General features: G+C 45.3%; 1 protein-coding gene across 5 annotated transcripts in view; it reads right to left on the reverse strand.

Moving 5' to 3' along the window:
• Nucleotides 1-27360, reverse strand: part of LOC139931143 (serine/threonine-protein kinase WNK2) — a 46168-nt gene that overhangs the window by 5544 nt on the left and 13264 nt on the right. For 2 of the 5 annotated variants that reach the window (XM_071924564.2, XM_078288215.1), the window contains exons 3-26: nt 23577-23749; nt 23045-23265; nt 22784-22941; nt 20893-20981; nt 19153-19372; nt 15199-15478; nt 14939-15054; nt 13560-14480; nt 11704-12876; nt 11543-11581; nt 10842-11015; nt 9432-9725; nt 9163-9206; nt 8033-8195; nt 7818-7934; nt 6764-6934; nt 6441-6492; nt 5705-5803; nt 4485-5278; nt 3958-4015; nt 3756-3829; nt 2904-3565; nt 1120-1349; nt 692-904 (exon numbers count right to left, since the gene is read on the reverse strand). In XM_071924564.2, the coding sequence (XP_071780665.2) occupies nt 692-904; nt 1120-1349; nt 2904-3565; nt 3756-3829; nt 3958-4015; nt 4485-5278; nt 5705-5803; nt 6441-6492; nt 6764-6934; nt 7818-7934; nt 8033-8195; nt 9163-9206; nt 9432-9725; nt 10842-11015; nt 11543-11581; nt 11704-12876; nt 13560-14480; nt 14939-15054; nt 15199-15478; nt 19153-19372; nt 20893-20981; nt 22784-22941; nt 23045-23265; nt 23577-23749 (6535 nt within the window). The remainder of the gene's footprint in view (nt 1-691; nt 905-1119; nt 1350-2903; nt 3566-3755; nt 3830-3957; nt 4016-4484; nt 5279-5704; nt 5804-6440; nt 6493-6763; nt 6935-7817; nt 7935-8032; nt 8196-9162; nt 9207-9431; nt 9726-10841; nt 11016-11542; nt 11582-11703; nt 12877-13559; nt 14481-14938; nt 15055-15198; nt 15479-19152; nt 19373-20892; nt 20982-22783; nt 22942-23044; nt 23266-23576; nt 23750-27360) is intronic. The other 3 variants (XM_078288216.1, XM_078288217.1, XM_078288218.1) reach the window with 3 other exon arrangements.

A 27360-nucleotide genomic window follows, 5' to 3' on the forward strand; every position in this document is an offset into this window, starting at 1 on the left:
TTATAGGTGACTCTCTCTGACGTTTGGTGGTAAACCGTCCAGCCTGTAAAAATGAATATAAGAGGGAAGAAGAGAAGAAACAAGAGAGACACTTCTGTAAAAGTGCACAGAGACTGCGATGAGAAACCCCCACCATTAAAAGCACCAGCAAAGGAGACTAAGAGACAGATGGTCTAAACCAGGAGAGAACGCAATGCTTATATTGACTACTGGGATGGGTTAGCACTAAGCACTAGTGCCACGTCTCCTTTCCTCAATTCGACAGATGCTACCGACCTGATAAATAACTTTTAATATACAAATGTGTATGTCTGATGTATGCCTAAAATGTGTGTGGAAGAAACAAAATTCTTTCCATCTGGTTTTATAAAATGGACACACATTCACACAAAAAATGAGTTAGTAGAGTAAGTCTGTAGCAATGTAAAATACTATTAATGTTAGAATCTTATATAGTCTTTTGAGCAGTTATAGATATGAAGCACACAGTTGTTCGTGTCTGGAATCCTTGAAGGTTGAGACTCTTGATGCCTCTGCTTGTAAAATGCTGTCCATGTGCGCTTATACTGTACCTTGTAAGCATGCACCTTGCTTGATATGGGTGTTTTGTAGATAGCATGTCCCATCTGTAAACTGTGTGTCTGTGCGTTTGTGTACCAAGTGTGAATGCACATGTACATATATTGTGTACCTTGGCCAGGGCCTGCTTGGGTGGCCATTCCACCAGCGTAGATGTTGTCTGAAGAGAAGGAGCCCTTCAGGGAGCAGGGCTGTTGGGTCTGGACCAGCTCTTGGGTGGCACTGGGCTGGGTGCTGGAGCTGGTGCTGCCGCTGGAGTGGGCAGAGCCATCTGACAGAACTGAGCTTTTAGCCGGGGAACCGGATGAGCTGGCAGCGCTCTCACCTTGGTAGAAAAAGGATTGAGAAGATGAGTCAGTGTGAATCACTTTCTGAATCACACACTCCCACGTAGTTATCAGAATCTGACGCCATTCCCCCGCTCCCCACTGTGACTAAATATGTCTGCCTCCAACTGAAAACCTTCCCCCAATCACACTCTGGATTACAACTTCAGTTACATCAACCACCAACCACCCCCATCCCCCAACCCCCACACACGTTTCCTCTCACCAGCGGTGGTGTTGAGATTGTTTTTGAGCTGCTGCACCATGGGATTGAGCAGTTTGCCAGCCTTCAGCTTGTGTTTGCTGGCCCTGCGTCTGCGGCCACTGGGGGGTGCAGCGTGAAGTAGGCCTACACTGGGCGGAAGAGTTTTACCCAGTTCCTTGTACAGACACTCAATCTCACTCCTCTGGAACGCCTGCAGCTCAGAGATCTCCTTCATGTGTCTGATGAAAGATTATAGGGAGAGGGCAGACAGAGGTTTATGAGCGGACACTAATAAAGAGTGTTTCCTCTCTAGCTGTCATTTATATTGGCTTAAATGATTTCAGAAAGGTCACTGACAGGCTGCTAAGAGTCTCTTTCAAGCATTCCCTCAGTATCTCACTATGGGGTGCCCCCACCCCCCTGCACAGGCCTCGGAAGCCTATCATTACGCCAGACATGATTGGCTGGCAGTCATGACGCCTGTGTCAAGAGTAGTCACTGCGGCGTGTCACTGGGTCATTTAAAAACCTCTCCTTGCTTTTCATGCAGAAGCTGTTTGTGTCAACTCGACAGACAATTTAGGTTTTTAGCTCTCCCATATAGAGCTAAAGACTTGGTTGTCAGCCACTATCACCCCTGTGAATTGCGTAGTAGTGATACTCTCATTCTCTTCACCACAGATTTCCGGCCTTTCTGAGAAAACACTAAACATACAATTTTTTTTTTTTAAATACTGCCATCTGACTAGTCATAGTAGCCTGACGAAGGCAATGGTGTGTGTGTTGGGTCCTACACACACACCATTGCTAGAGCTTTTAATAGAGTTAACCCCTAATCATAATTGGCTATGTTGGTAAGTAAGATTGATAACCATATTTTGTATTTCTCCATGCCATTGCAAAGCAGTTTTCTCTGCAACTACTGCTTTACTAAGTTTTGCTTGACTTGTAACAGAATAAAAACTAACTGGAGTTTATTTCTATGGAGTTTATATTAATGTGTGCCCCCTCTTGAGTGCTAATCCACTAAAATGAATACATGAATAATGCACTAATATGTGAACATATTCCTTTTAACAATAAGTGAATAATTTCCTTTAAACAATAGATCTATGTACATATGTATTTGCCTGAGTAAGACCTACTCTGGTCGAAACGTCACTACCAATAAAGTGATAAGGGAGCAGAGAACCAGTGTGTGGGTATCTTGTTTTTTGTTCCAATAGATGTGAATGTCACATACATTTAAGGATAATTTATCATTTAGAATGAGAACTGGTCCTCTTCAGTGGCGAGGCCAAAAGTCTCATGGCCCCCCTCTTCCGGTGCTAGTGCAAAGGGAATGCTTGAAAGTAAAGTTCAGGTTACAATTGCCACCTCAAGTTTAATGAGCTGCACATAAATTGTTAACTATCAATGTGAGCTGAGCTGTATCTCTTTTTTAGCTCGCAGTGCCAAACAGATGCTTGGAGGCAGCACTAGTTGTGACTATTGCTGTTGCTATTTGACCACTGAAAACCTGTTTGAAGCATGGCACTCTTTTGATAAAAGTTGAAATATTTTTAAATTACAGCGCTCAGCACTCTGAGCACCAAAAACCATAAGCCGTCAGCACTGTCGGAAACTCGCAAAAGCACATATTTCCTATTGGAAATGAGGGCAAAAAGAACCCAGAGCTGTAAAGAGAGGCACCCGGTGAATAGTGAATAATGCATTTCTCAGGATTGCTGACAGTGACTTTGCAACACATGTATGCAACTGTGGTGTGAGTGAATATCTGTGCAAGTCGATTACTTTTCTCTCAGTTTCTGCAGCTCCTTCCTCATGTCTGCATCCTCAAACTCGGAGTCATTGTCACTGCTGATGTAGGATGAGTGGGCATGTCCTGCAGAAGGCGAGGGGGCATGGCCATTCATTGCCACGGGCTGGCGGCTCGGTGAATCAGAGCTCTGCACACTGCTGCTGCGGCCCGAGCGCCGCAGGAAGGCCACTGCCCTCTTCATGAGGTCACTTCCACTGTGCTCAGAGAGGGCATGAGCCGGGGGAGGGGGGTGGGCAGGAGGAGGGGCAATGCTGCTGCTTTCCTCATCTGCTGAGTCAGAGTAGAGGTGGGCGGAGTGGTGATGGTGGTGATGGGTGGGGGTGTCAATGGTCTGGGCCCGGGGGATACGGGAGGGGGTAACATCAGGGCTGGAGGTAGGGGTGGCCTGGTAGAAGTTTGGTGGGGCAGAGTAACGGTTACTGAGGGGTTTGGGGGTTTCTACAGTCTCATCTTCAGCTGCAGCTGTCACAGAGAACCTGCCCACAGCCACACAGTCCTGCTCTCTCCTGCCTGGGCCCTGGGCCTGGGTGTGAGGCCCTCCAGAGCCACTGGAGGGCGCCGGGGAACTGCAGCTGCTGCGACTTTTCTTGCTTTTCTCCAAACGACAAATGACATCCGGGGGAGTGGGAATGATCTGGGAAGGAAGCGAAGACTACATTCATAACAAAATTACAGTGCATAAACAACTAATGCAATCTATTTCAGCAACAAACAGGACACAAACAATGACATATGGTATGACTTATGTAATGTAATTTAATTTAGTCAAAACTAGTTTTTATTGAACTGATTTGTGCATGAGTGTTTTGAGAGTGCACTCTTACTTGAAAACGGCTTTTGGAGCTATGTGAACCGGAGCTGGCAGCCAAATCTCTTCTGTTCAGTACTCTGTTAGCGGCTTAAGGAACAGGAAGGAGAAGTTGTCAGACAATTCTCAAACCATCATGCAGTAGTAATGTTATGTGAACATGAATGTCACTTATCAAGATGTAGCAAATACACGGTAATCTCCCTTTTGTTACCTACCTGCCACTGCAGAGTCACTCAGTGCGCCCATACTGTCTGTGCGCTCAGGAATCTGAGGCTGAGAGAGGGGGGTGGGGGGTGGGGGATGGAGGTGAGAGAGATTGCCGTCAGCTGAATGTTCCAAATGGTAAATCAGATAGTGTGCTCAGGCTAGCCATTATCCTTTCCTGACCTCAGTTCTGTCTGAATGAGTCAGGCCCTGATTCTTTTTTTGGGTAGCATGCATGCACACACATATGCGTACACACACACACACACACACACACACACACAACAACAAGCTGCCAGAGGAGGAGATCATGATGGAGCATCTGGCTGACAGCAGTAATTTTGTTACCCTCCCCTTTCTCCTAAACACAGTATTAGTCTTGCTCATTACAGTCAATCGTCAAATCAATAGCACACTGCAGGGAAAGGATTCAATGATGCTGCTATTAACTTAAATACTGACCAATGTCTGTGCTCAAAGCTCTATCACTATCTCTCACACAGACACACACACAGACACACACTCAGTGTATTTGTACCATAGGCTCCCCCTTCTTCTTTGTGAGTGCTCCCTCGGTGGTCTGGCTGTCTGAGACTGGTGGAGAGCTGACCCCCTCTGCACTGGAAGCCTGGGGGTCGGAGGCAGTGCTGGAGGGTTGGGAGGGAGCGTGCTCCTGGTACAGCAGGTTTCTCAGCTTCTCATCCAAGGTCTTGATGGTGCGGTCAACAAACTCCACCCTGCGGGGCCCCTCACCATCTGACTCCCCTGGCCCCGCACCCCCAGGCTGCTGCTGGCTTGAAGACTGGGAGTGCTGGGAGGTCTGATGTGCTGGACTCTGGGGCTGGGAGGTCACTGTCCCAGGCTGCATGGGTGTGGCATAGGGCTGCTGCAGGACCACTGGCTGATGGGAGGGAAGCTGAGGGGGTTGGTCTCCAGTAGGACTGGCCTTCTGATTGGGCTGATTAGTTTGAGAGGAGGCCAAGCCACCAGTTGCTCCTTTATGACTAGCATTTACATCCAGAGACACAGGTGGCACAATAGCGCAGCATGGGATGTCTGTTACCATAGAGACAGCGGAAATGCAAGACTCTTCCACAGGAAGGGAGTTGTGACGGCTGACACCAGCAGTGGCAGGAGTATGTTTGGCAATACAGGGCTGAGGTTGCTGGACCCGGGCTTTGCCCATGTTTGGCTCCTGAGGTTGCACTGAGGTCTGAGCTGCAGGGGGTAGAGAGGAGGATGGGCTTTTGGAGGATAAAGATGCAACTGGGGCAGACACTGCAGCAATGTTGCTGCTGGACCTGACTGACGATGAAGCAGACCTTTCAGATTCTGAAAAAAAAAAAAAAAAGATCAGAGTTAATTAGGAGGATAAAAGATTGGGAGTTGAACAGCCGATGCCATAAAGAAGAGGGGCCGGGTCTTGTGGGTGCAATGTTACATCATCGCTTGTCTTCCCCCATCAGGCTCTGTCAGTTAGAGTATAAAACCTGCCCTTCATTTCTGCCTAGAGCCACTGCAGCAGCGCTCTTACATAACTGACCCCCACAGCTCAACCGCACAGACACACTCTAATGCACGCACAGCATCTTCAGCATCATCAGCAAGCCAATAAGACACAAACGATTACATCTATTTATGCAGTAGAAAATACACTCCAACTGGCACAGAAAGCAAATCTCCATATCCAAAATGTTGGTTTAGTAAGAGGTGAGTCTGAAGACACGGGGGAAACATTGAAGGTACTCTGCGGCATACCCTTGGCCGTGGAGGTGTGAGATGTTGTCTTCTCCCCGTCCAGCGTGGGCGTCTCAGCCACGGGGCAGATGATGAACCAGCGCTTTCCAGTGTGGAGAACTGTCAAGAACAGTTTAATATTAATTTAGAAGAAGGGTTAAAGGGACTGACCACATAGTGGTGTAAAAGTGAAAAACGACACCCAATTTCCACCAGCAATTTCATGCGACTTGTATTCAGATTGTAATTCAGGTGCGCTTTATCCACATTACATTTGTAATCAAATGTAATGTGACGGACAGAAATCTGCTTGTCCTCCCCCCACGTTTCCCTCGCAATATGCAAATTCCTCTTCCTGAATGTAGACTTAGTTTTTAATGTTTTGGGAGGAGCACAGAGATTGGCTTGGAGAAAATTTCCATTTACACTTGGCCAACATGCGGCCACAATGCGTCTTGGATGCATTTACACCTGGATTTTTATGTGGATAAGTATCATCAGATTCCGATCGGATCGGATCTGATCACGCATTTTAATGCCAGGTGTAAATGGGGTCAGAGAGAAGAGGAAAATACAAACAGATTGTGAGGCAAACAATGACAGAGAAAAGGGGATAGCAGTGCCTCATGAGACCTCATTTATTGAATCCTTCTCATTTCAATGTCTGACCACAACAGGCCTCTCAAGAATGCAAATCTACAGGAGTAAAGCTCTGTCTGAGGTTAGTTTTCAACTGGGCGGGGGAGCTAAGCCTTACCATTTTGCTGGTACACCAGCTGTGGGGTGTTGGGTGTAGTGGCCTTCAAACCCTAAAGAAAAGGGGGGATTATTATAGAGTTGATGTATGTGCATCAAATTAATAGACAACATTTAAAAGGGTTCCCCAAACAGCCACAGAGTTGGACCTTAGAGAGTCAATTCAGTTAGACCAAAGTGTCACATCAGCAAGAATGGTATTTTTGGCAGTGTTGCATGCAAACTCATCTTGAGAGTGCCATCAGGATGATGTATCCAAGATAGAGCCACTCCTGGCCAGATTGTCCCATCATAACTATTCTTTGTCAACAGTTCCTCTCTCACCTCTGACCCCAGTGTGCCAGCTCCTTCACTCTGTTGGGGACTGCCTCCCTGGTCGGTGCTCCTCTCCCCCTCAGTGTCCTCACTCAGCATGTCCTCCGCCTTGTCCACAATGTCCTTCAGCTGCTCAATGAACACCTCTTTCTCCAGAGGCAGAATGAAATCATTCTCCACCTGAGAAAGATAGATGGAGACAAAGGAGACAAAACATCAAAAGTTAAATCACATCAACCAATACTCAAAATAAAACTGCACCCATGGGCTATGCCTGGAACTACAGATGCATAACGATGTTTAATGTGATTTGCTGCCAAGAGAAGGCAGATCTCACTAGGCTTTCAAATTCATAAGCCCCTACCCGCATCCCCCAGAAATGAACTGAGGGTGGAAACCAAAGGACAAACTCCACTTTTGTATCACACATTGAAATCAAGAGTAAAGTCAATAATTTTACATCCAAGATAATTAGAGAACAGAACCAAAATATCAATAATAATAATAAATGTGTTACACAATTGTACAAATACTCATGAAGTTTACTGTAGCCAAGTTGTTTTTCATCTTTAAAACTTAATCTTGAAAAGGGTACAATACATTTATATGTACAGCAGTTACATTATATAACAGCAAAATTAGCATTAATGTGAGCAATATGTTGATTTTGATAGATTTTACCCTTGAATAGTGAAGTTTTTATTACTCTACTTGACTTAGATTTGATCTGTTGAAGCTTACATTGAAAAGCCCAGTATTCGCCTAGGGCTACCCATTTCATACATGAAGAATCGGTGGAGAAATTATACTATGAAATATTCATCGATCTATAAATATGAACCCCAATATGAATTGGTTGGGATTGGAGGAGAGAGAAGGAGCGAGAGAGAGAGACGGACAAAGAGATTTTTTGCTGCATTGCAGTAGAGAACAGCAACACAGGGAGTTTCAGAGTTCTGAGGCATAACAGAGCATCTCAGGCAGCGCGCAGCTCAGAGGAGACTTCTGAATCACTTTTCAATCGATTGAAGTGCTAATAATTCAGTCTCCTTTCCACCCATACCATGTAAGTAGCGATCTCTTCCGGTGCATCTCCATCCAGGTCAAACTTGAAAGTGACCATCTTATGGTTGTGGGTTTCCAGCTGACACTCTACCATCTTATCCCCCGTGTTGCACACCTGCACCAAGAGGGAACATGATGAATCCAATTAATTAGCATTTTTGATGGTAGACTGAAAAAATTTGTTAATTTTCAGAATATATCCTGGCTACCCACATTGAGCATGCTGAGCTTGGGCCTGCTGATCTTCTCCTGCCGAGAGCGGGTGCGTGTGGACCTGCGGTGGTGTTTACGGACCTTCCCCTCGCCTTTACCTCCATGTGTCCCCTCGTAACCATCACTCATCTCCTTCCCAGAGGTGGCATCTGAGTTGACACTGCTTTTGGAGAGGAAAGATATAGATCACTATTGCTTTATTCATGAATACCTAATACCTTGGCTTCATTCTGGCCTGTAATCAGTGTCTGAGACCAAAAACTACTAGCAGGTGTGCTTCGTATTTATCAAAAAGTAGCAAGGAACAAATGTGCACAAATGTTAGTGTTCAAAAACTGCCTGTGCATACCCAAATATAGATGGGTGGACTGAGGGAGAGAGAGTAAATGGGGTGTAAGACAGGGCTCCAGTTTCTACATTGTCAAAATTGTGAATTAAGAAACTAATAAAACAATCTTATTAATACAAGGATCTGGACAACATCTAAAATGACATACATTAGGGCATAGAAAGAGTCTACTAATTTTTAGAGGTCAGCCTCATCCCAACACACTGGGGCCACCCATGCTAAACAGGAATGTACTGATGGAACTATAAGGTGCTATGGATAAAAGTGTCTACAAAGTGTCCACTTCTCCTTAAAAAAAACATTGCTGCATCTGCCATCATACACAGCAATACTAATGCAACCTTTACATCACAAGTATAACGATACAGATTTATGCCTTTTGAACAAAAGGCATACAGGACCTCCCATATAACGTAAGAAAACAGAGCAAGACATACAGTAAGCAGTAAAATGAAAGTAGAATGCATTAGGTATAAATGTCACAGAACAATATTATTGTAGTTAGAGAGGCAGCTCTAGTGGGTGACTGAGGATGTAATTGTTCAGAGTACCGGCGTGTAAAAAAAAACTGTTTACGATGACAATGCTTAAATGTCAACATTCACGTTGATAGAGTCAGCCCTTATCAGTCGGAATGTGGCTCAAATGATGAATGTCTATTTGACGACACCTGAGTGCTGGCTGAGATTACCCTCATCTAATATGCATTTCTTAGATCCAGAATAACAGAACAATCACACCACACCAACAAAGACTTGGCTAAGCGGAGATAAGCTAGTACCTGTCATAGCTCTGTCCTCCGGTTTGTTTCTCTGAAGCTTGATCCTGCAGACAGAACAAAATTCAGAAACGAGAGACAATGGATTATGGACAGTATAACAAGTATCAGGTATTTCAGTTTGGGATATTAGGTTCCTGACAGAAACGTGAGAGGAGAGAGTAGGGAAGTGGAGTGATATGTGAGTGGTAGCTTTACAAAGCAAGATGGACACAGGAGGCGAAGAGGAGTGGGGACTGAAAAAGGTGTGGAAATTTGTCATGTGTCCATACCTCCAGGTTGGTCTCTGTTGGACCCTGACCTGAGGCCCCTGTGAGAGCACCGGGCTGATTCTGCTGAGTCAGGTTGGAACTGGCAGGGCCAGACGATGCTCTCTGAGCATCAGAGGGCTGCAGCACTGGAAGCTGGCATGGGTTCTGGTTGTGGTCCAGCTGGGCAGCAGCAGTGGCTGTGCCAGTGTCCGGCACACTCTGTACAGGTGGGAAGACTGCAGGCTGGGCGGGCTGGGCGGGCTGAGCAGAGAGGACAGGCTCTGGATGGCTGAGCTGGGTCTGCTGTTGAACCTGCTATAGAGGCGAGACAAGTTAAGACATCACTATTTTTTGATGTTACCTTTCATCACATATTTGGCTGTTATGCTTTTTGTTGATATGAATCCTTTAAACCACACTGCTGTATTTTGTATCTACCAAGTATGTGTACAGCTTGAATCTGTATGTGCCACTTTAACAAAGACCAATATATTTTTTCACCTGTATTATTTCATTGAGCTGAATTTAAGTTGTTCTATGATGGCATCAACCAGAGAACAATTGCACACTCAGTAACTCTAAACTAACAAAGCTGTGCAAAACCTTTGGGCTATGTGTAATACAGCACAACTCATAACAGCTCTGTTTTTTTTGGTGATGTGACCCTTTAAGATACAAAAACAAACGCAATCTAACAAAGGTTATCACCAAAGGTTCACCCGAGATATAGTTAATCCTCCCTCAACACACAATCTAGTTCCAATTCACACCTTCTTAGTAAACATGTGCACTGCATCGCAGCCATCATATTTACCTGTCTCAGAGGCTGAGTGCTGGAGGTTGTGGGAGGGTGTGTGTTCTGGGGCAGGGCAGGGTGTGTGTGTATGGGGTGTGTGGTTAGGGCTGCCATATATGGAGGCTGTGAGTGAGAGGCTTCAGGTCTAACACTCTGCTGCAGAGCAGTGGGGCACTGGCGCTGTGGGGATGTGGGCCCTGCCATACCTAACGTAGGTGAGGGTGTAGGTATGAGGGACACCGGGATAGGTGGAGCTAACACGCTTTCTATTTGCAGAGGGGAGAGGGGGGAGACAGAAGGGGTTGCAGGGACAGTCTGGCCAGGAGAGAGGAAGATAGGAGCCAGAGAGGAGGAGGTTGTAGTGGGGTAGGGTTGGGGAGCAGAGCAGGAGTGAGGGTAGGAGGATTCACAGTCAGTCATAGCCGCCATCACTTGGATTGTGGGATATTGTGAAGGGAACTGAGGGAAAGGAAAAAAACAGGAAGAAACAGAGGGAAATCAAATAATCAAGAGAACAGGGTTCAGACACAGGAGGATGATGCATCAAGATGGCCCGCAACTATCAGATGCAAGAAAAAAGAGATGGGCATTATCAGTGCAAGTGATTTGCAAAAACAGTGAGAGTAAGACGATACCTGGGATGGGTGTGTTGGTGGTAGTGGTTGGAGCTGCTGTTGGGCATGGGCCTGAGCCAATGGCTGTTGAGGGGGTAGTGCCTGGGCTGGTACACTGGAAGCTGAATTGAGATTCTGCCCATGACTCTGTCCATCTTGTCCAAGCTGTGAAATGCTCTGGCCAGCAGTAAGATTCTACAGAAGGAGAAGAAGGGGGAAAAAAGAGAGAGGGAGTTGGAGTTAGTTGGATGATGGCAGGGATTCCAGTTTCATCTCTGTTTGGAAAACTGCTTTTCCTGCTATTGATCCAGATCAGAATGGCTCACATTTTCCATCCTGTCCCCAAGCCTGGAGCCAGTCAGCATCTGCTGCACATAGCTCTGAACCACAGAACAGACACAGAACAGGCCTAGGGGGCTGGCGGATGCAGCGGATAAAACCACTGTTATTGTTTTCATTACTGTTTCCATTATCTCTCTGTTGGCCGGTATACGAGGAAACTCCTGTTTATTGGGCTGTGCATTTTGTCATTCACCTACTGTCCCACAACACAGCTGCTTCTCATTCAGCGGCACAAAAACAAGCAGCCCAATATGACTAGTACCAAAACCAAAAGCAGTATTTCCATAAATAACAATGTTTATTTGTCAAAGTGCATTTTCTGTCCCTCCAACATTACTGAGCCCCACAGTGACAGTGTGTTGAGAGGAAGGGAGCGCTACCTGATTCAGGAAAGCTGCGATGCAGAGATAGGGTTGGAACTGATGAGAAATGAAAACAGGGCAGGGTCAGAGGAGGGAAAACAAATGTAAAACTCAAAACTGGGGCACAGTGTATGGTAACTAGCTAAAATATACGTTTATCATCAACACCATACACTCACCTGTTGGGCTATGGGTGCAGCCTGGCTATGCTGGGCAGCAGCTGGAAGGCTCTGGGGAGTCACCAGTTGGTTAAGTCCTTGGTAGGTCTGCGGAGCAGCAGTAGACTGGGCAGGAAGGTACTGGCTCTGAGCTGGAGCAGTCTGTTGCTGTAGCACATTGAGGGCAGAGGGTGCATAGCTCTGATAGGCAGCATCAGATTGGCCTGCAGCAGGGTAACTCTGCTGAGTGGGCGGAACTTGTACAGCTGAGGTTGCTGTGGGGTAGGGCTGAGGAGCTGGGGTCTGAACCTGTTGGGATACATGCTGGCTCTGTTGTGGAACTGGAGTCTGCATGGCTTGCTGACTGTGTTGTTGTTGTAGTAGTACTGGGACCTGTTGTTGTGGAATAGGAGACTGAAGACTCTGAGATTGGAGGGTAGGATGTTGTGCCATTTGTTGTTGTTGTTGTATGGCTTGTGCAGTTTGCTGGCTATGCTGGAGTTGAGGTTGAATATGGGCCTGCCCAGTTTGTTGTATATTGGACTGAGCAATTTGCTGTAAGGGTTGTTGTTGCTGTTGTTGAATGGGTATCTGGTGGCTGTAATGTGCTGGTGTGGAGGAGCTCTGGGCCTGCTGGAGTGCACTGGGGGCCTGGGTAGGGAGAGAGTGAGCAGTGGCTGCCATAGTTTGGGCTACAGATGCAACAGGGTAGCTCAGTGTTGGCTGCTGTGATGGCATGGCGGTTGCTGCTGCAGTCTGTTGCTGAGTTGGAATAGGGTATCCTGATGCAGGCTGAGCCTGTTGTTGGGTTGGAGCCACATAGGTCTGACAAGGTTGCTGGACTTGCATGGGAACAGATGAAGAGCTTGCTACTGTTGCTGTCAGCTGCTGTTGTTGAGTTGGTGCTTGGTAGCTCTGTGCAACTTGTTGTGGCACAGTTGATATTGAAAAACCTCCTGCAGTTTGGGTCTGTTGCAGACTTGGAACTGTGTAACTGGCTGCAGTGACTGCATGCTGGATGTTAGCTGCACAGAGAGTGGCTGGAGCAGGGGCTGAAGCACTGGGTTGGCCAGCGTGTGGAGCAGCAGGGTAGCTGTGTCCAGGCTGGAGGTACTGCAGAGGGGTGTGCAGGGCTGAGCTGGAGGAAGGAAGGCCCAGGAGAGTAGGGTGATTCTGGTGCCCTGCAGAACTGGCCTGAGCAGACAGAAAGAGATTCATGTTAGACCACATTACACATTCTTGGGAGTGAATCCTATTGGTCCAAGATAAAATCAGAAAATATAAAGTTAAAAAGTGTGATATTTACAGTAAATAACGCAGGATGTAAATATAATGAGAGGATGAGGGATAAAAATAAGTTCATGAAACATCTGTGTCAACAATGAGCAAGCGGTAACAGGTGCGCACTACAATAAGGACACAAGGGAGGGATAGAGGGAGAGGAAGGGATGAGGGAGATTGGACAGTCACCACTCCCCCTTCCACCAGAACCCATCTGTCCATCAGAGGAGTGTCAAGAGAAGTATAAAAGCAGAGCTAGGTAGTAGACAGCTTTTGCATTGGGTCAGTGAAGCAGAAAGTGAAAAAAGATTTGGGCTGGCTCTAGAAGGGATTGGTTAAGGTTAGTCAGCAGGGAATGTGATCTGCTAGAGCTGGTTCCAGTGTCCCCCAACAGGACCAGGCCTAGACCACTGATTTTTAAGAAGACAGTCAGCCCTGGAGGCCTACGCAGGCAGCAAGATGCAGACAGCAGACAGGAGGTCAGACCAGCTCCATGCAGAATAGTGTTGCGCCTCCTACAGACTGGGAGAAATCAGTTAAACAGGCGCTGGCCCCAGACGGAAGACTAAAGGGACTTGTCTGCTAGTGTGACCTACCACTCCCAAAGCCCTGGTGACCTGCTCTCCGGCACAGTAACTGGCCCTGCGGTCCTGGGAGGGCTTATGCTCCCCAACCAGACTGCCACTCAGGGGGTGAATCTTCAGGCTGCTGTCTCCATAGCTGCGGGCAGGCCGGTGGGCAGCTGGCAGCCGCAGGGAGGGCTGGTTGGGTGTGGTGTGAGAGGGGGCTGTTTTGCGGCTGATGATGTTGAACAGGGACTTCTGCAGCAGCGAGAAGTCTGAGCACTCATTTGAACCTTTCAGCCGTCCAGACCCAGAGGTGATCATTGTACCACCAGAGGAGTGGTGGTGTCTAAGGGCACATGCACTGTGGTGTGATGGCATGACAACAGTGGGGTGGCAGTGCCCCCCTTCTTGTGCCCTCAAAAGCAACAAAGAGAGGCAGGCCTGGCACAGGTGGCTTCTATGCATGGCATGATGGTGATGATGGTGAGAATTTAAACTCAGAAGACCGCTGAGGTCAGAGTGTCTCCGTCCACCTGGCACAGGTAGTGCTGGGTTCACACTGGTGGTCTCTGATGATGGTTCCATGCAAGTGTCGCTATGGCGACGGGACTCTGAAGGTGAGGGCACTGTGGAGATTGGCAGCACAGGCAAAGTACTCTGGGAAGGGAACCCATCCTCAGCCTCAAAGTGGAGCTCAGTGGCGCTGAGCTCTGACTGGTGATATGATGCTGTGGGGGTGGGACTGATTGATCTTTTGTTCTGGGATTGGATGAGGGCATGGATTTCAGCAATGTGGTTAGCCCTCTGAGTGTCAATAACAGGGGCACTTCCTCTCCGTGCTGCAGCTCCCATCCGAGCCCTGAGCTCTGGGCCCAGGGCTGCCTGCCAGACTTCTCCCTTCTCACAGGAGTGAGGTCGCCCTGTGGCCAAAGAGGGACTACTGCTCTGGCACTGATTGAAGAGCAACCCAAAAGCAAAACACATGTTACTCAATGGCACACAACATACCAACACAAACAGAGAAAAAACTAAAAAATAAACAATTATAGGATGAGATGAAGATGAACGGGAGGATTCTGAACAGATTGTTGGCAAGCTTGTAAGGTACATATGTCAGTACGCACATGAACATATGTGAAATGCATATGCATGTAATTGGTATGGTTAATGAGGATTGATCTGCACATGTCCAATACATGTATGTGTATGGTACTGATTGATTGATTGTGTATGTGCACATTTTTTAGATCTCTGTGGACACAGCACTTTGTTCTTGTGCTTGTATAATTACCTTCATGTGCACAGTGCATATGCCCAGTAATATATATACACACAGTGTGTGTGTGTGTATATGTTAATAAATCTGAATGTACATGAGCCACTTGGGTGTGTGTGCTCCCGGTACAGACCTGCTGCGTTGCCATGGTGATGGGCTCCAGCAGAGACTGGTAGAGGACACTCTGCTGGCTGCTGTGGGAGTCTGAGTACACAGTAGAGCCCATTCCACTGTCAAGTGTGCTGTCTGCTGCAGAGACACACACACACACACACACACACACACACACACACACACACACACACAAACAGAGGGGTTACTTATCATACACACAAACAAGGTCAAAGATCAGCGTCCATGTGTCTCTGAGTGAAAGACAAAGGAATCTCGTACATGTCACTGAGGTGGCACTGGCTGATAGGTTACACAGCCTGTTGTGCTGGTCTGCCTCTGGCTCCTCTGGTTCCAGCAGAGGGGGCTGTCCTACATGTGCAGCCCCAGTGGAGATGCCCTGAGATGGGGTGGTCTGGACCCCAAGTCCCCCTTCACACTGGTCTGCTGGAACTGCAGCAGACACAGTTCTCTCTCTTCTCCATTTGATCAGTGCCACACGGTCCCTGATCGACTTTCCTACAGTCTTTGCATCACTCTCATGGAAGAAGCCAGACTCCACCTGACAAGAAAAAGGAAGAGCGTGACATGGAGGATATTTTTAGTGTTGAGCATATGAGAGAAGAGAGAGAACATTAAAGGGAAAGTGAGAGGGAGAAGGAGAGAGCAAGAAAAGGAAGGAATAGGAGATCTATTTTGGGGGGGATCAGAGGAGCAGAGGACTATTCCGTCTGTCAGCAGCTTAGTTCAATGGGTTCACAACAGAGCTGGCTAGGCTAACGTTACCTCTGCTTATAATGCATATGAAGACAGGATGCATAGAACAGATGCTTGTACATGCCAAAGAAAAACACAAAATACAAACAACAGTTTTGTCTCAAAACCTGAAGGGAAAAACACAACATAAAGCTATTTATAAAACAGTTACACAGCTTCAGTTCCTTCAGTGCTTTGACTTAAGATGATGGCCAATTAAACCGATATGAGATAATGGTGCTTGCAAAACAACACTGGTCAAGAGGTTATTACTGTGCATATTGAGACTAACAGTGCTAAGATAGTGTTTATTCATGGTACAGAGACCGGATATGTAAAATGTACATGGCATAAAATATGACCAAAACGAGAAGTAATGACGCATCATTAGCACAAGAACCAGAGTGCATGACCGGAGACAGGAGGCCAATCTATGAAGATAAACTGAATCTCCCATATTGCCTGTCTGTTGGGAAATGACTCATCACAGTGGACGAGGGGTGATTTGACATAGGGGCATGCTGACCATGCAGTCCCATTGTGCTGTTGGTCCCCAAGGCAATCGTTTCAGGGAGGCCTTAAATAATCCTCCTGGTCCACTGCCTGGTCAAGGCCAAGACAGCACAGACAAGTGGGGAGAGGGAGAGAGAGAAAGCGAGAGAGAGAGCAGAAAAAAGGAGGAAGAGACATTGGGCGAAGAAAGAAATACAGAAAAAAAAAAGAAATGGACAGGAAAGTAGGTTATCACGCTGTCTGTAGGATGAATCAATTGACTGAGTGTCACTAAATACTGCTCTCCTTTCACAATGGCAGGGAGAACATGGACCACTGACCAAAAGGATAAAACACTTTGACCTCTCACCTGACACACCTCTCTGTCAAAACTTGTCTTTCATTCCTTTACTACAAAGTGCAGGCACCTTCTTCTCTGTGTAATATCTGATAATACATTGTAGATGCTTCTGTGTCCCGATGCAATAGATAGGCCTACATTAATCTGTATGCAAGCAACTCTCGTGGATTTTGCAAGGAAATAAAGAGTTTCCATGCAGCCATTTTGAACAATCCTGCCAAGAGGACAAACAAACCTGAAAAAGTCCTCCTTCCTGTTTTATTCTAGCTCAGTCTCAACAAAGGTTTGAACTCTCCAAGATCTCTGCTAACGTGTAGCAGTCTCATTTTTCCAAAGAAGCAAGCATTTAATGCTGTCCAATAAGACCGGCCAATTAGTGTTAGATAATTGATATAAAGGGCTTGAGGTCTGTGTTATCATGGACCCAGCACTCAGAAAAGTCTGCAGCTTTTCTGGGCCAGGCCTTTATCACGGGGCCTGATAATGCCTTATCTGATGAGGGTCATTGGAGAAAAACATGCAAACAAGAGGAAAAAAATAAAACAGCAATCATGGGATTCCGGGAAGTGCAGAGTAAGTTATCACCAGCAATCTGTATGTGGGCGCATTCCCCGATGATGAGATACGGGCACTGCTGGCAGCTGACACACGCTATGTCAGGAAGACTCTACACAGAGCTTTGACAAACTGAGTAACTACAATGGCTAAAACTATTATTGAAACTAAGATAATGAGAAAGATTTTAACAAGGCAGGGTTTTTCCTGCATAGAGAGGTGGCCACCTAGGTCATTTCTGTGCCGCCTTGATAAAAATATATCCAGTGTTGGCAAAATATTGTGTATATATATTAGTGCTGCAACAAACGATTATTTTCATTATCAATTAATCTAATGGTTATTTTTTCGATTAATCATTTAGTCTATAAAATGTAAAAAATAAGTTACCAGTACCAAGATTGCAAAATTGCTTACCTTGTCTGACCAGCAGCCAAAAAAAAACTTAAGTATTCATTTTATAATGATATGAAACGGAGAAAAGGAGCAAATCTTAGCATTTGCGAAGCTGCAGCAAATGTTTGGTATTTTTACTTCGATTGTCGATTGTCAAAATTATCTATAATTTTCTATGAATTTATGTCTAATCTTTTCAGCACTAATATATTCATTACAATGGATGCACACGTTTAAAACTCCATCAGTGTTGCATGAGGTGCTCATGAGATGCACCTCTGTGAGAGCCTGGCTCTGTGTGCGTTTGTTCATGATTTCGTTCTTCATGTGTAACACTCTTTGCCATGTGCAGTGCTTAGGGGAATTACGGTTTGTGCTGTTTAGGCAGCGCAGAGTCCCAGGAGCCCTGCATAAGGGAAATACAGTGTGCACTCGTACACCAGCCAGTACGGTAGAGGTCAAACGCGTATCAACCAACTCGAGGCTGGTGCTCTCTACACCCACATACCAGGAAGTAGCTCAGGGATTTTTAACTATAGTGACTCAGTCATCATATGAATTAGACATTTTGTTCAGTGATTCTATTGGTTACAACAACACTGTGCTACCACAGCACTTTGGTATGGGCTTTTTAGTAGGCCAAACATTTGCCTGATCTAAATACGCCGATACAGGAAACCAGACTTTTTTCTGACAGAGATAGAGAGCGAGATAGATAGCTTCGCAAAGAGCAAGATAGACAACAAGCAAGATGGATAGATAGATAGGCTCTTATAGGCCTAGAAGGTGCTAGGACTGAGGGTCGAAGGAAAGTGTTATCTGTAATAGAATGATAAAAGAATAATGAGTGAATAATCAAAAGCCTAGATCAAACCCCACAGAATCGCTTAAATCAAATTTAAAAGTAGGGCAGAGGAAGGCACTTTTTCAAGGATCAAGGCTAAGTGAAGCCAGCTAGTCTCATTGCATTTTTAAATTTCAACAGGGGGACAGCTTACTGGACCAGTTTCTCTTTTAATGGTTGGACTATGAACCTTCAAAAGGTTTTACAACAGTCAGAAGGTGACATGTCATTCTAAGGCGGAGACATCGAAGGAATTACGGAACACACAAATACAAATCACATAACACAGATCATGTACCAACACCATGATTCTCATCACTAATAAAATGCAGTCGATTTGTCAGGTCTGAGAGAGAGAAAGAAACAGAGAACACAGCAAGATAAAGAGGTCTGTTTCTCTCTTACTCACTCACATTTGAGGGGAATTCACCATTGTTCAAGAATCATTTTATTTTGGGTATAAGTGTTCATTTATTGGATTGAAAGAAAAAATTATCATATTATATTATAGTTATTTTATCAATACGAGTCTTATGAGTCAGAGTTAAAGATTTACTGACTACTACAACAGGGGTGAGCTTGGAAGAGAGTGCATGCATGTGCATGCTCACAGAATTTTGGCTAAGCCGAGTTACCACCTTCGCCTGATTTTGAGCCAGCAAACACCCTGCAAGGCTTGACAAGGTCATGATGACAGTACCAAATTGCTTTGAGGCTAGACAGTTTGAAAATAGAAAGGCCACTGAATTTTAAATCCTGGCATATCTCCAAAGATCAATCCATCCATATATCCATTAATTCCATTAAACTATACCTTCAATCATTCACTCACCATCTCTTGTGCCACACCCTCAGGAACCTCCTTCTCAAGGTCAAACGTGAACTCGATGGCTCCACTCTCCTTGTACTTCCCCTTGAGCTTCTTGGGGTCCTCCACCCACAGCTTCAGGGCTATTGAGGACTTTTTCCCATCATCCTCCTCAGCTAGTTCCACCCTCACACCTGTGTCCTCAGCAAAGAAGGCGTGCTTTAACAGGTCCTTGATGGAATACCTGAGAAAGGAAGAGAGGAGATCAAACTCTGTATTGAACATTGTGCTGTGACATAACCATCCAGAGCGCCTGTGTTTACATTGGTCATTTCTCGGTTTTGCTTGTTTGTTTTTGTTCGTTTGAATTGGTTACCGCTGTAGGTCTGGGTCAGTACAATACGTCAATACAGAGGTGGGTGCATGAGCGGTGAGTGGATTGACCCAATGTAATTCTTGACCAAAGCAAGGAAGGTGATGACGTCAAGGCAAAGCACTGTGTGCCTTACATCTCAAAACATGATGGCAACCGCAATTCAAAACGATCATTTCTGTCGACTAGTGTCATTAATCACTGTTCAAACAAGAAAATATGTATTTATCATTTATATGCAAAGTGGACTTCATCCACTGCGATACCACAGTCTGTTCCTCTGCGTCTCGGAATGTAGCATCTGCCTCCACTTATCGTTCAGCAGCCATGCTTCAGGGCTCACAAACAAGAGTGAACAATGTCCACTGAAAATATTCTCTTCTTGACTGACCCCGAGCTGCAGTGCAGTTATTCCAAGCTTGCTCGCCTCCTTTACTTGGCCGTCCATAAGCGCTACGAGGAGAGAAACTAAACTAAACTACAATAGGCCTATTGCTACCCACCTCTTCATGTACTAGGGGGACTGATAAATTAGGCTTTGCATTTGGTGTCAAATGCATCTTCTCCCTGAACAAATGCTTTTAAAAGCATATATTCCTTGGGTTTTAGTACAGGTATAGCTGTATTCAGTTTCTTGATAACTGCTTCAATCACAAGATCAGTGTTTACATTTTCAAATTGAATAATCCAATCAAAATGACAGAACATCCCAGTCATCGGACTGCCCCCTTTGACGAGGAGGCAACCAGACCTACAAAGCGGCAAACAATTCAAAAAAGTAGGTGTGGTTAACATGCGGAAACAAATTAATGATTCAGAGGAAAAACAAATGTAAATACAGGCACTTTGGAGGGCTGGGGCCAGGCTAGCTGTGACATAAACCCGCTCTAGATGTACAGTGTTTGAAGATAGCCTTAGCATTAGTGTGGTTAGTGTGGTTAGCTGTAGAGCAAGTAATGGTGTTTTTATATTGAAGGCACATCTTGTCCTCCATCTAATCCAGTAATTACATCATGAAGAAATGTAAAACAATGAGTCTCCTAAGCACCAATGATGTTTCCACTCTGCAGAGCTGTTAAAGTAGGCCAAGTCTTAACCTATGAATGCAACCCTCTGATTACTACCCGTCCTGCCAGGACAACGGCACACAATGAACAATGAAAGCCACAGAAGGCTTTTTAAGAGTATTTTCCCCCTGTATACAAACTCATTATGTAAGAAGGTGTACGACACCCTGCAGATATCAAGGGAGATTGCTGTGCTGCTGAGAGCCCAACTGTCAGCGCCAAAGCAATGAAGCGGGGGCGGGTGAGACAAGGCACAAAGGATGAGAGGGCACCTTGTGGGCCCTACAGGCTGGACACTGGACAGTGATCGGGACAGTCACTCACCGCTCTTCTTTCTTTTGGCAGATACACTCCCCAATGATCTCCTTTATTTCAGGATCCATGACCTTGTTGTAGCTGGCTGGCTTCACCCCCTGAGGAAAGGGAAATTAAAACAAAACGCTGAGGACACGCCATGAGAAAATACTGTGAGGTTGAAGAAATAATGACAAGGGAAAAAACAAAGGAAAGAGGGTGGGGAATCATGTCCGGAATATTGCTCAAAATATGGTGGGCCTTTTTGGTAAAACTCTCTTTTCTTAGCTCAGCACTGTGACATTCCAATCTCCTTACAAAGTCTGTTTTGAGCTAAAGCATTGTGCCCAGTTATTCTCTCCATGGCGGTGCATTTTCAGTGGTGTTAACATAATTTGTCAGATCATTCATTCTTAAAGAGACACTTGCTGCATCAGAGGAATAAAAATAAGCTTCCTATGGGCTGACACATTCCTACCAATTGTGATGGGCTACATACTGCATGTACTCAGGGAGAAGTATACAGCTATCATGGTTTCTCTTTGATCAATCTCCTATTAATAGCCTGCAGTGGTCCCTCCAGGGCACTCTGGTATGCATACAGTAACAATGGAGAGTACAGTATCCAGAGAGACAGCCGCTTTGATGCATGCTGGTCATCCATTAATATGGGCATAGAGGGCTTCTCTTCTTTAACAGCAGGTGCAAGAGTCACCTCTCAGATTCCAACCCTGCCAAGTCTCAAGAGTGGAAAATCAATACCCTTCATCAAATCAGGAAGTATATCATGGCTTTAGACACCCCCTGATCTAAAAAACAGTTTGCAGTATGCTTAGCTAGCTGGGAAACACTCAGCGAAGTGGAATGGAATACCGCCTTAAGGCTTTATCTAGAAAACGAAGGAGATTTGGACTCCCTCCGTGAGTCCATATGGCCCATTAGCTTCTTCACTCGTGTCAAGGAATTCAAGGCTGTGCAATAAGGTCCCATCTAGCTGAAGTCAACAAAGCAAACCCTTTACCCTAAAAAGCAGCATTTCCAATTAAAAACTGGCCTGACTACTATGTTATCAAGCAACATTATAGGAATGCTATGGGCAGTTCTGTGATCCCACAACATAGCCCAACTCCTGCCATACCGCCAACAGAACAATATTGCACTAAATTCAGACTTTGTCGTCAGGACCTTGTCTTCGGTATAAAGACTCATACAAAGTTAAACCTATAGTAATACATTTTACAGTCACAAAATATTTTAAAAAAATCTCTGACCTTACCATGCCCCGTCTTAAAGGCTCACTAAGCATAGCTTTCCCTGAATTATTGAAAAATGTACGCATGCATGCACACAAGAGTCACAAGACTTGCATCACATTTCCTTTGCACACATGGTAACATTATGGAACTAATACCTTTACGGTCATATTCATGCACAGTTTCCCACTACTGCTAAGTTAATAACATTTGCAAAAAGAGTTGTAATTGTGCATTTTGTGCAGGATAATTGATTTTTTTGTTGTCTGCAAGATAATAAAGCTATTTATTTGTGGTATATTGTCACAGCGCTGATGAAATCAGAAGTGCTTATATTACAGTTTGCTTATCCTAGTGAAATGTTTGGAGATGGTGTGCATATTAAGAATTCTATTCCAAAACAATGTATATCCACTTTGGAAATAAAGTTAATTATTCAATATCATCATTATTCAATATTCATTATTCAATATGTCAAAAATATAGAGGATCCAGTTTGTGTTATAATTTTGTCAACAAGGGATTTACTTTAAGTTATAAGTTGCCTACTGTCCATAAGAAGTCTCAGAATTAGTTTAATTTTGTGCCATCATTATCTTTGTGAGAGTAAGTGACATTTGTTTTCAAATATCTTATTTTTGAAGATTTTGTACAGCAGCTAGACTCACACTAGTGACTTTGCGGTAGATCTGGGCAGCGTTCTGACACTCAGAGTAGGGGTATTCAGAGGTGGCCATCTCTAGCATACACATTCCAAAGGCGTAGACATCCACAGCCTCATCATAGTGCTCCTCATACATCTCTGGAGCCATGAACTCTGGGGTGCCTGCAGAGAGAGGGCCCAATAGGCATGTCATTTTCTTCGAACTGTAAGGACCATAAAATTGCCAGGCTGCATCTTGAATTGTGCAGTTGGCAGAGTCTCCTACCTATGACGCTCTTGGCAAAGGAAGCCCTCTTGAGTGTTGCCAGTCCCAGATCCCCTATCTTGACTGACCCTGTAGGTCCAGTGATGAAGATGTTATCACATTTGAGGTCTCTGTGGATGATGGGAGGGGTCCTGGTATGGAGAAAGTGGAGGCCCTTCAGGATCTGTCTGCACCAGCTCCTCAGCACCTTGGGCTTCATCACCTTGAAACGCTTTAGATAGCTGGAGGGAGGAGAAAGCCACACACACGCACATTATCTGACAAGCAGAGGAGTTGCACAATATATTCTCAATTAAAGTCTAAAATAAGTCAACCTCTCTGATGCAGTATAAGAGGAATATAAGCTATAAGTTATGTTGTAAGTTACGTCTCCTTGTAAAAATCTGTAAATGGCGCCAATAGTGAGTTGATGCGATTTTGAATGTTTTCTTTGCACTCATGAACAAATATGCAGTTGTGTGTACGATTATTATTTCTCAGAGGACTTGTTTAGACAATGTTTTGCCTTTCATCTTCATCGCCGAACACTCACGTTTTCAGTGTTCCTGACGTCATGAGCTCCGTTACCAGAACGATGCACTTCTTCCCTTTGAGGGGCGACTCCCAAAAGTCATAGAAGCGGACAATGTTCGGATGCTGGAGGCCTTTCAACATCTCCGCCTCCTCCTTGAAGCGCTGACGTTCCACTTTTGACAGCTTACGATCCTAGGGGAAAGAGGGGGAGGGGGAAGAAAGAGGGAGAGAGAACAGGATAGAGAGATAATAAATATTAAGCAGTTGATAGACAGTGTTGGGAGATGCTTGTAATGGCACGTTTGCTTTTCAAGAACTACCAGATGGAAGAGGCCATCACCTACTAGGCTATTTCCTTGATTTTGTTTATTTGTGCATATGTGTGAGCTAGTGGGAGAAAGAGAGAGCGAGAGACTACTATCCGTCTTTGAGCCATATACACATCTCTAATTGGATCATATGTAATATCACAGCTGATGACAGCCAGCAGTGTGTGCACCTGGGAAGAATCCAGGGCAGTGGCTTCCTCGAGCAATAACAAGAGGCAGCCTAGATATTATGCATATTATGCATGCGTGTGTTTGAGTAATTCAAAGTGTGGTACCAGTAAGATATGATTTCTCACGAGTTTTGCACAGCCTCAATTTATCCAGAAACACAGAGGCCGTGAATGAACAGTGTACCCCTATGAGAGGAGAGAAGAAGGGGTGACAACCACGGCGGTCCCAAGGGGAGCACAACCTCACGCATCCATGTGGTCACACCCACCACACTCTGCAGCAAAAGGTTACAGTTCATCGATCTCTCTCTCCATCTTTCTCCATCTCCTTCACTTGCTTGCTCACTCTCGCCCACTCCCCTCTGCTCTCTTCCCCTCCCCCCATATCTGCAATCCTTCTCCCTCTCTGCACCCCTCGCACCAACCACTCCCTTCTCCATCCCCAAACATCCCCCACACACACACAGAAACACATATCTTTAGTAACTGCTCCCTCTCAATCCCTTCCTCTCCAGCTCTCTACATCACTGACCCCGCTCTGAGGGGCACCTTGCTCTAGGTAGAGCCGATGGTTTCTTTACTGTGATTTCCATTTTTAAAACTCCAACAGCAAAAGCTTACGTAACACACACACACATACACTTGAACATACAGCACTAAGCATGGACTGAAAGTATGGCCCCACCCCTCACAGAGACAGACGACATTAACGGTGGAATGTACTGAACACAACCTAGTGAGATCTAATCTATTTAATTATTCAACCACAGTGATCTCCCTGTGAGAAGTGAAACAAAAATTCAAAAATAAGTCTAAATGGCCTGAGAATTAACAATAAATAAAGATGTGCTCTGATGCAATGTGTTGCGGGCTGGAGTGATATGATGATAAAGCATGCTATGTGAGTGTGTGGCATATCAGGTTTTGTGTGTAAGTGTGTGGGGGGTGGGGATTTTCACTGCACTCTTCTGAAGTCCTATGAATAATTCAGTTCTGCAGAGAGCCCATTCTACTGAGCCAAGCTGAGCTATGGAAGGCTGGGGCGGGCCAAGTTGGGCTGGGTTATCCCCAAGTGCACTTTGCTGCACAGGAGCAGCACAAGGACTGAAGTTTACCTGGAAGACAGGTCTAAAAATGGAGAGTGAGAAAGGAGGTGCACTGTTGAAAGTGAATTTTACCCTTGTGCACCGTAGGATCCCTCCCTTTAAGTGGCACTCACCTCTTCTCCCTAGATTATTCCTTTTTCTTTCTTGCTCCCTCCCCCCTCATCATCCCCGTTCTCATCTTTCAGGAATCCTGCTGCTTTTCCTAAATAACCTGCCTACCCTTACGGCACAGTCTTCCCCAAGTCCCAATTGTAGCACCCCCCTTCTCCATTTGTTCTCCCACTTCTGTTTTCCCTCTCAGCAGACATGGGGGCTCCTGCATAATTCAGGTGCCACATGTAGGCTCAGAGGTGTTGTGCACAGCGTGGCAAGATACACAGACAGACACACATGCATGCTGAGACATTAGAAGAACATGCATCTCCCCAGACACACATACAAATACATACACACCACACAAATATCATGCCAAAAAGGATATCACAGATGTATCAATATATCTGGCTCCTTCATTGCCTCATTGTTATTGTGAGGGATGTGAGCTTTCACAAGTATGACTCATTATTCTGTTACATTTAAATTGCCAGCAGTGCTGTAAATAGATCACCTAGTGTGTGTGTGTGTGTGTGTGTGTGTGTGTGTGTGTGTGTGGGCGCATGTTTCCAGAATCTTATCAAGTGTGTGTTGTATATTTGGCTAGAGAAAAGGCACAGCTGGCCACAGTGGAGTGCGGAGCCACCCAGGCAAAGTTAAACACACACAGAACCGCCACACTGGGCAGCAGCCGCAGAAAAATGGATTGTGACATTAGCAGGAAGTAATCTATGAAGCTATGCTCCACTCTGCTGCCACCCACTACATCTGTGTGCTGAACTCTATTAGTGCAACTGTTCTGGGAGCTCACAGAGCAACAGAGACATCGGAATAAGATCTCTGGGAGGGACCAAGTAAGTTAAGTAACAGAGTAAAATATTAGATATTAGATATACCAGTCAAACGGGCAAACTCCCTTGTTGTGGAGAGATGGCCATCAATGAATTTGAATGCTCGATTCCTATAGGATCTGTATATCTGTATAACTCAATGGGTAGACCATGGCACAAACACCACCTGGGCTTGGGGTTGGATTCGATCGTTTATCAACGGCCATCTATGCTGCAGAAAGTATGCACTCAAGGTACTGTAAGGTACTTGGGATAACAGTGTCCACCAAATGGCACGTATTATTCATGAATACAACTCCTAACCAAGTCTACTTTTAATTAGGCTAATATCTATTGGCACTTGCAACTCCAATTGTCTATGGTGACCTTCTAAGTGAAGCATAGGAGGATGAAGCTAAGTCTTGCAATGTAGTCAGCATCCCTTATCCAGCTAGAAGAGGCCCATCATTATTAGCTGTCAAAGTCATGCAGGGAGTAGAGGAAACATACATAGAGCCGGCAAACAGTCCCTTGACAATGAGCATCCTTCAACTGAAATCCTTTCTAGAAGTTCCAGCTCTCCAACAGAAAACACAGGTACTAACTGTACAGAACTCTGTAAGCGCTTCAAAAGGCTTTATCAGTGAATGGGAATTTTATACTCTGAATAGAAGATAAAAAAAACATGTTTTATGCTAAAACAAACACTGTGTGTTTACCCTTAGTGAGTAACCGGTATCCATTTCACAGAGAGAGAGAGATAGCCAGCTGGACAAAGCCCAGGCTCACGCTCAGAGAACCTGTATGGTTGTGTGTTAAGAGGGGAGATAAAAACTTGGAGGGTGAATACACTATTTCATTGACAACAGAATGGTGCATACTGAAAGTCTATGCAGTTTTTCCAAGAGAAATTGTTCTTTTCGCTTGATAGAAAGTAGTGAAGTGCCACAGGGCTTGAGGGGGCATACAGTGGGGGTTTAGTGACCTATAGCAGGATGAGTGTTTACTCTTGGTCATCCACTAATAGAATCACACTGACCCTAGAGGGAGGGGTAGCTGTGGGGCTGGAGAATGTCAGGGAGGGCCATCTCTCTGGAACATCTATCAAAGGGACATATCCCACACAATGTTCAGCCGACTGACACACACACACACACACACACACACACACACACACACACACACACACACACACACACACACACACACACACACGGGTGATAGATGGTGTTCTCAGTCAGAGAAACCTTTATAAATACTGCTATGGAGCTGAAG

This window comes from Centroberyx gerrardi, chromosome 14 (genome assembly GCF_048128805.1).
Source record: "Centroberyx gerrardi isolate f3 chromosome 14, fCenGer3.hap1.cur.20231027, whole genome shotgun sequence".
NCBI lineage: Eukaryota > Metazoa > Chordata > Actinopteri > Beryciformes > Berycidae > Centroberyx > Centroberyx gerrardi.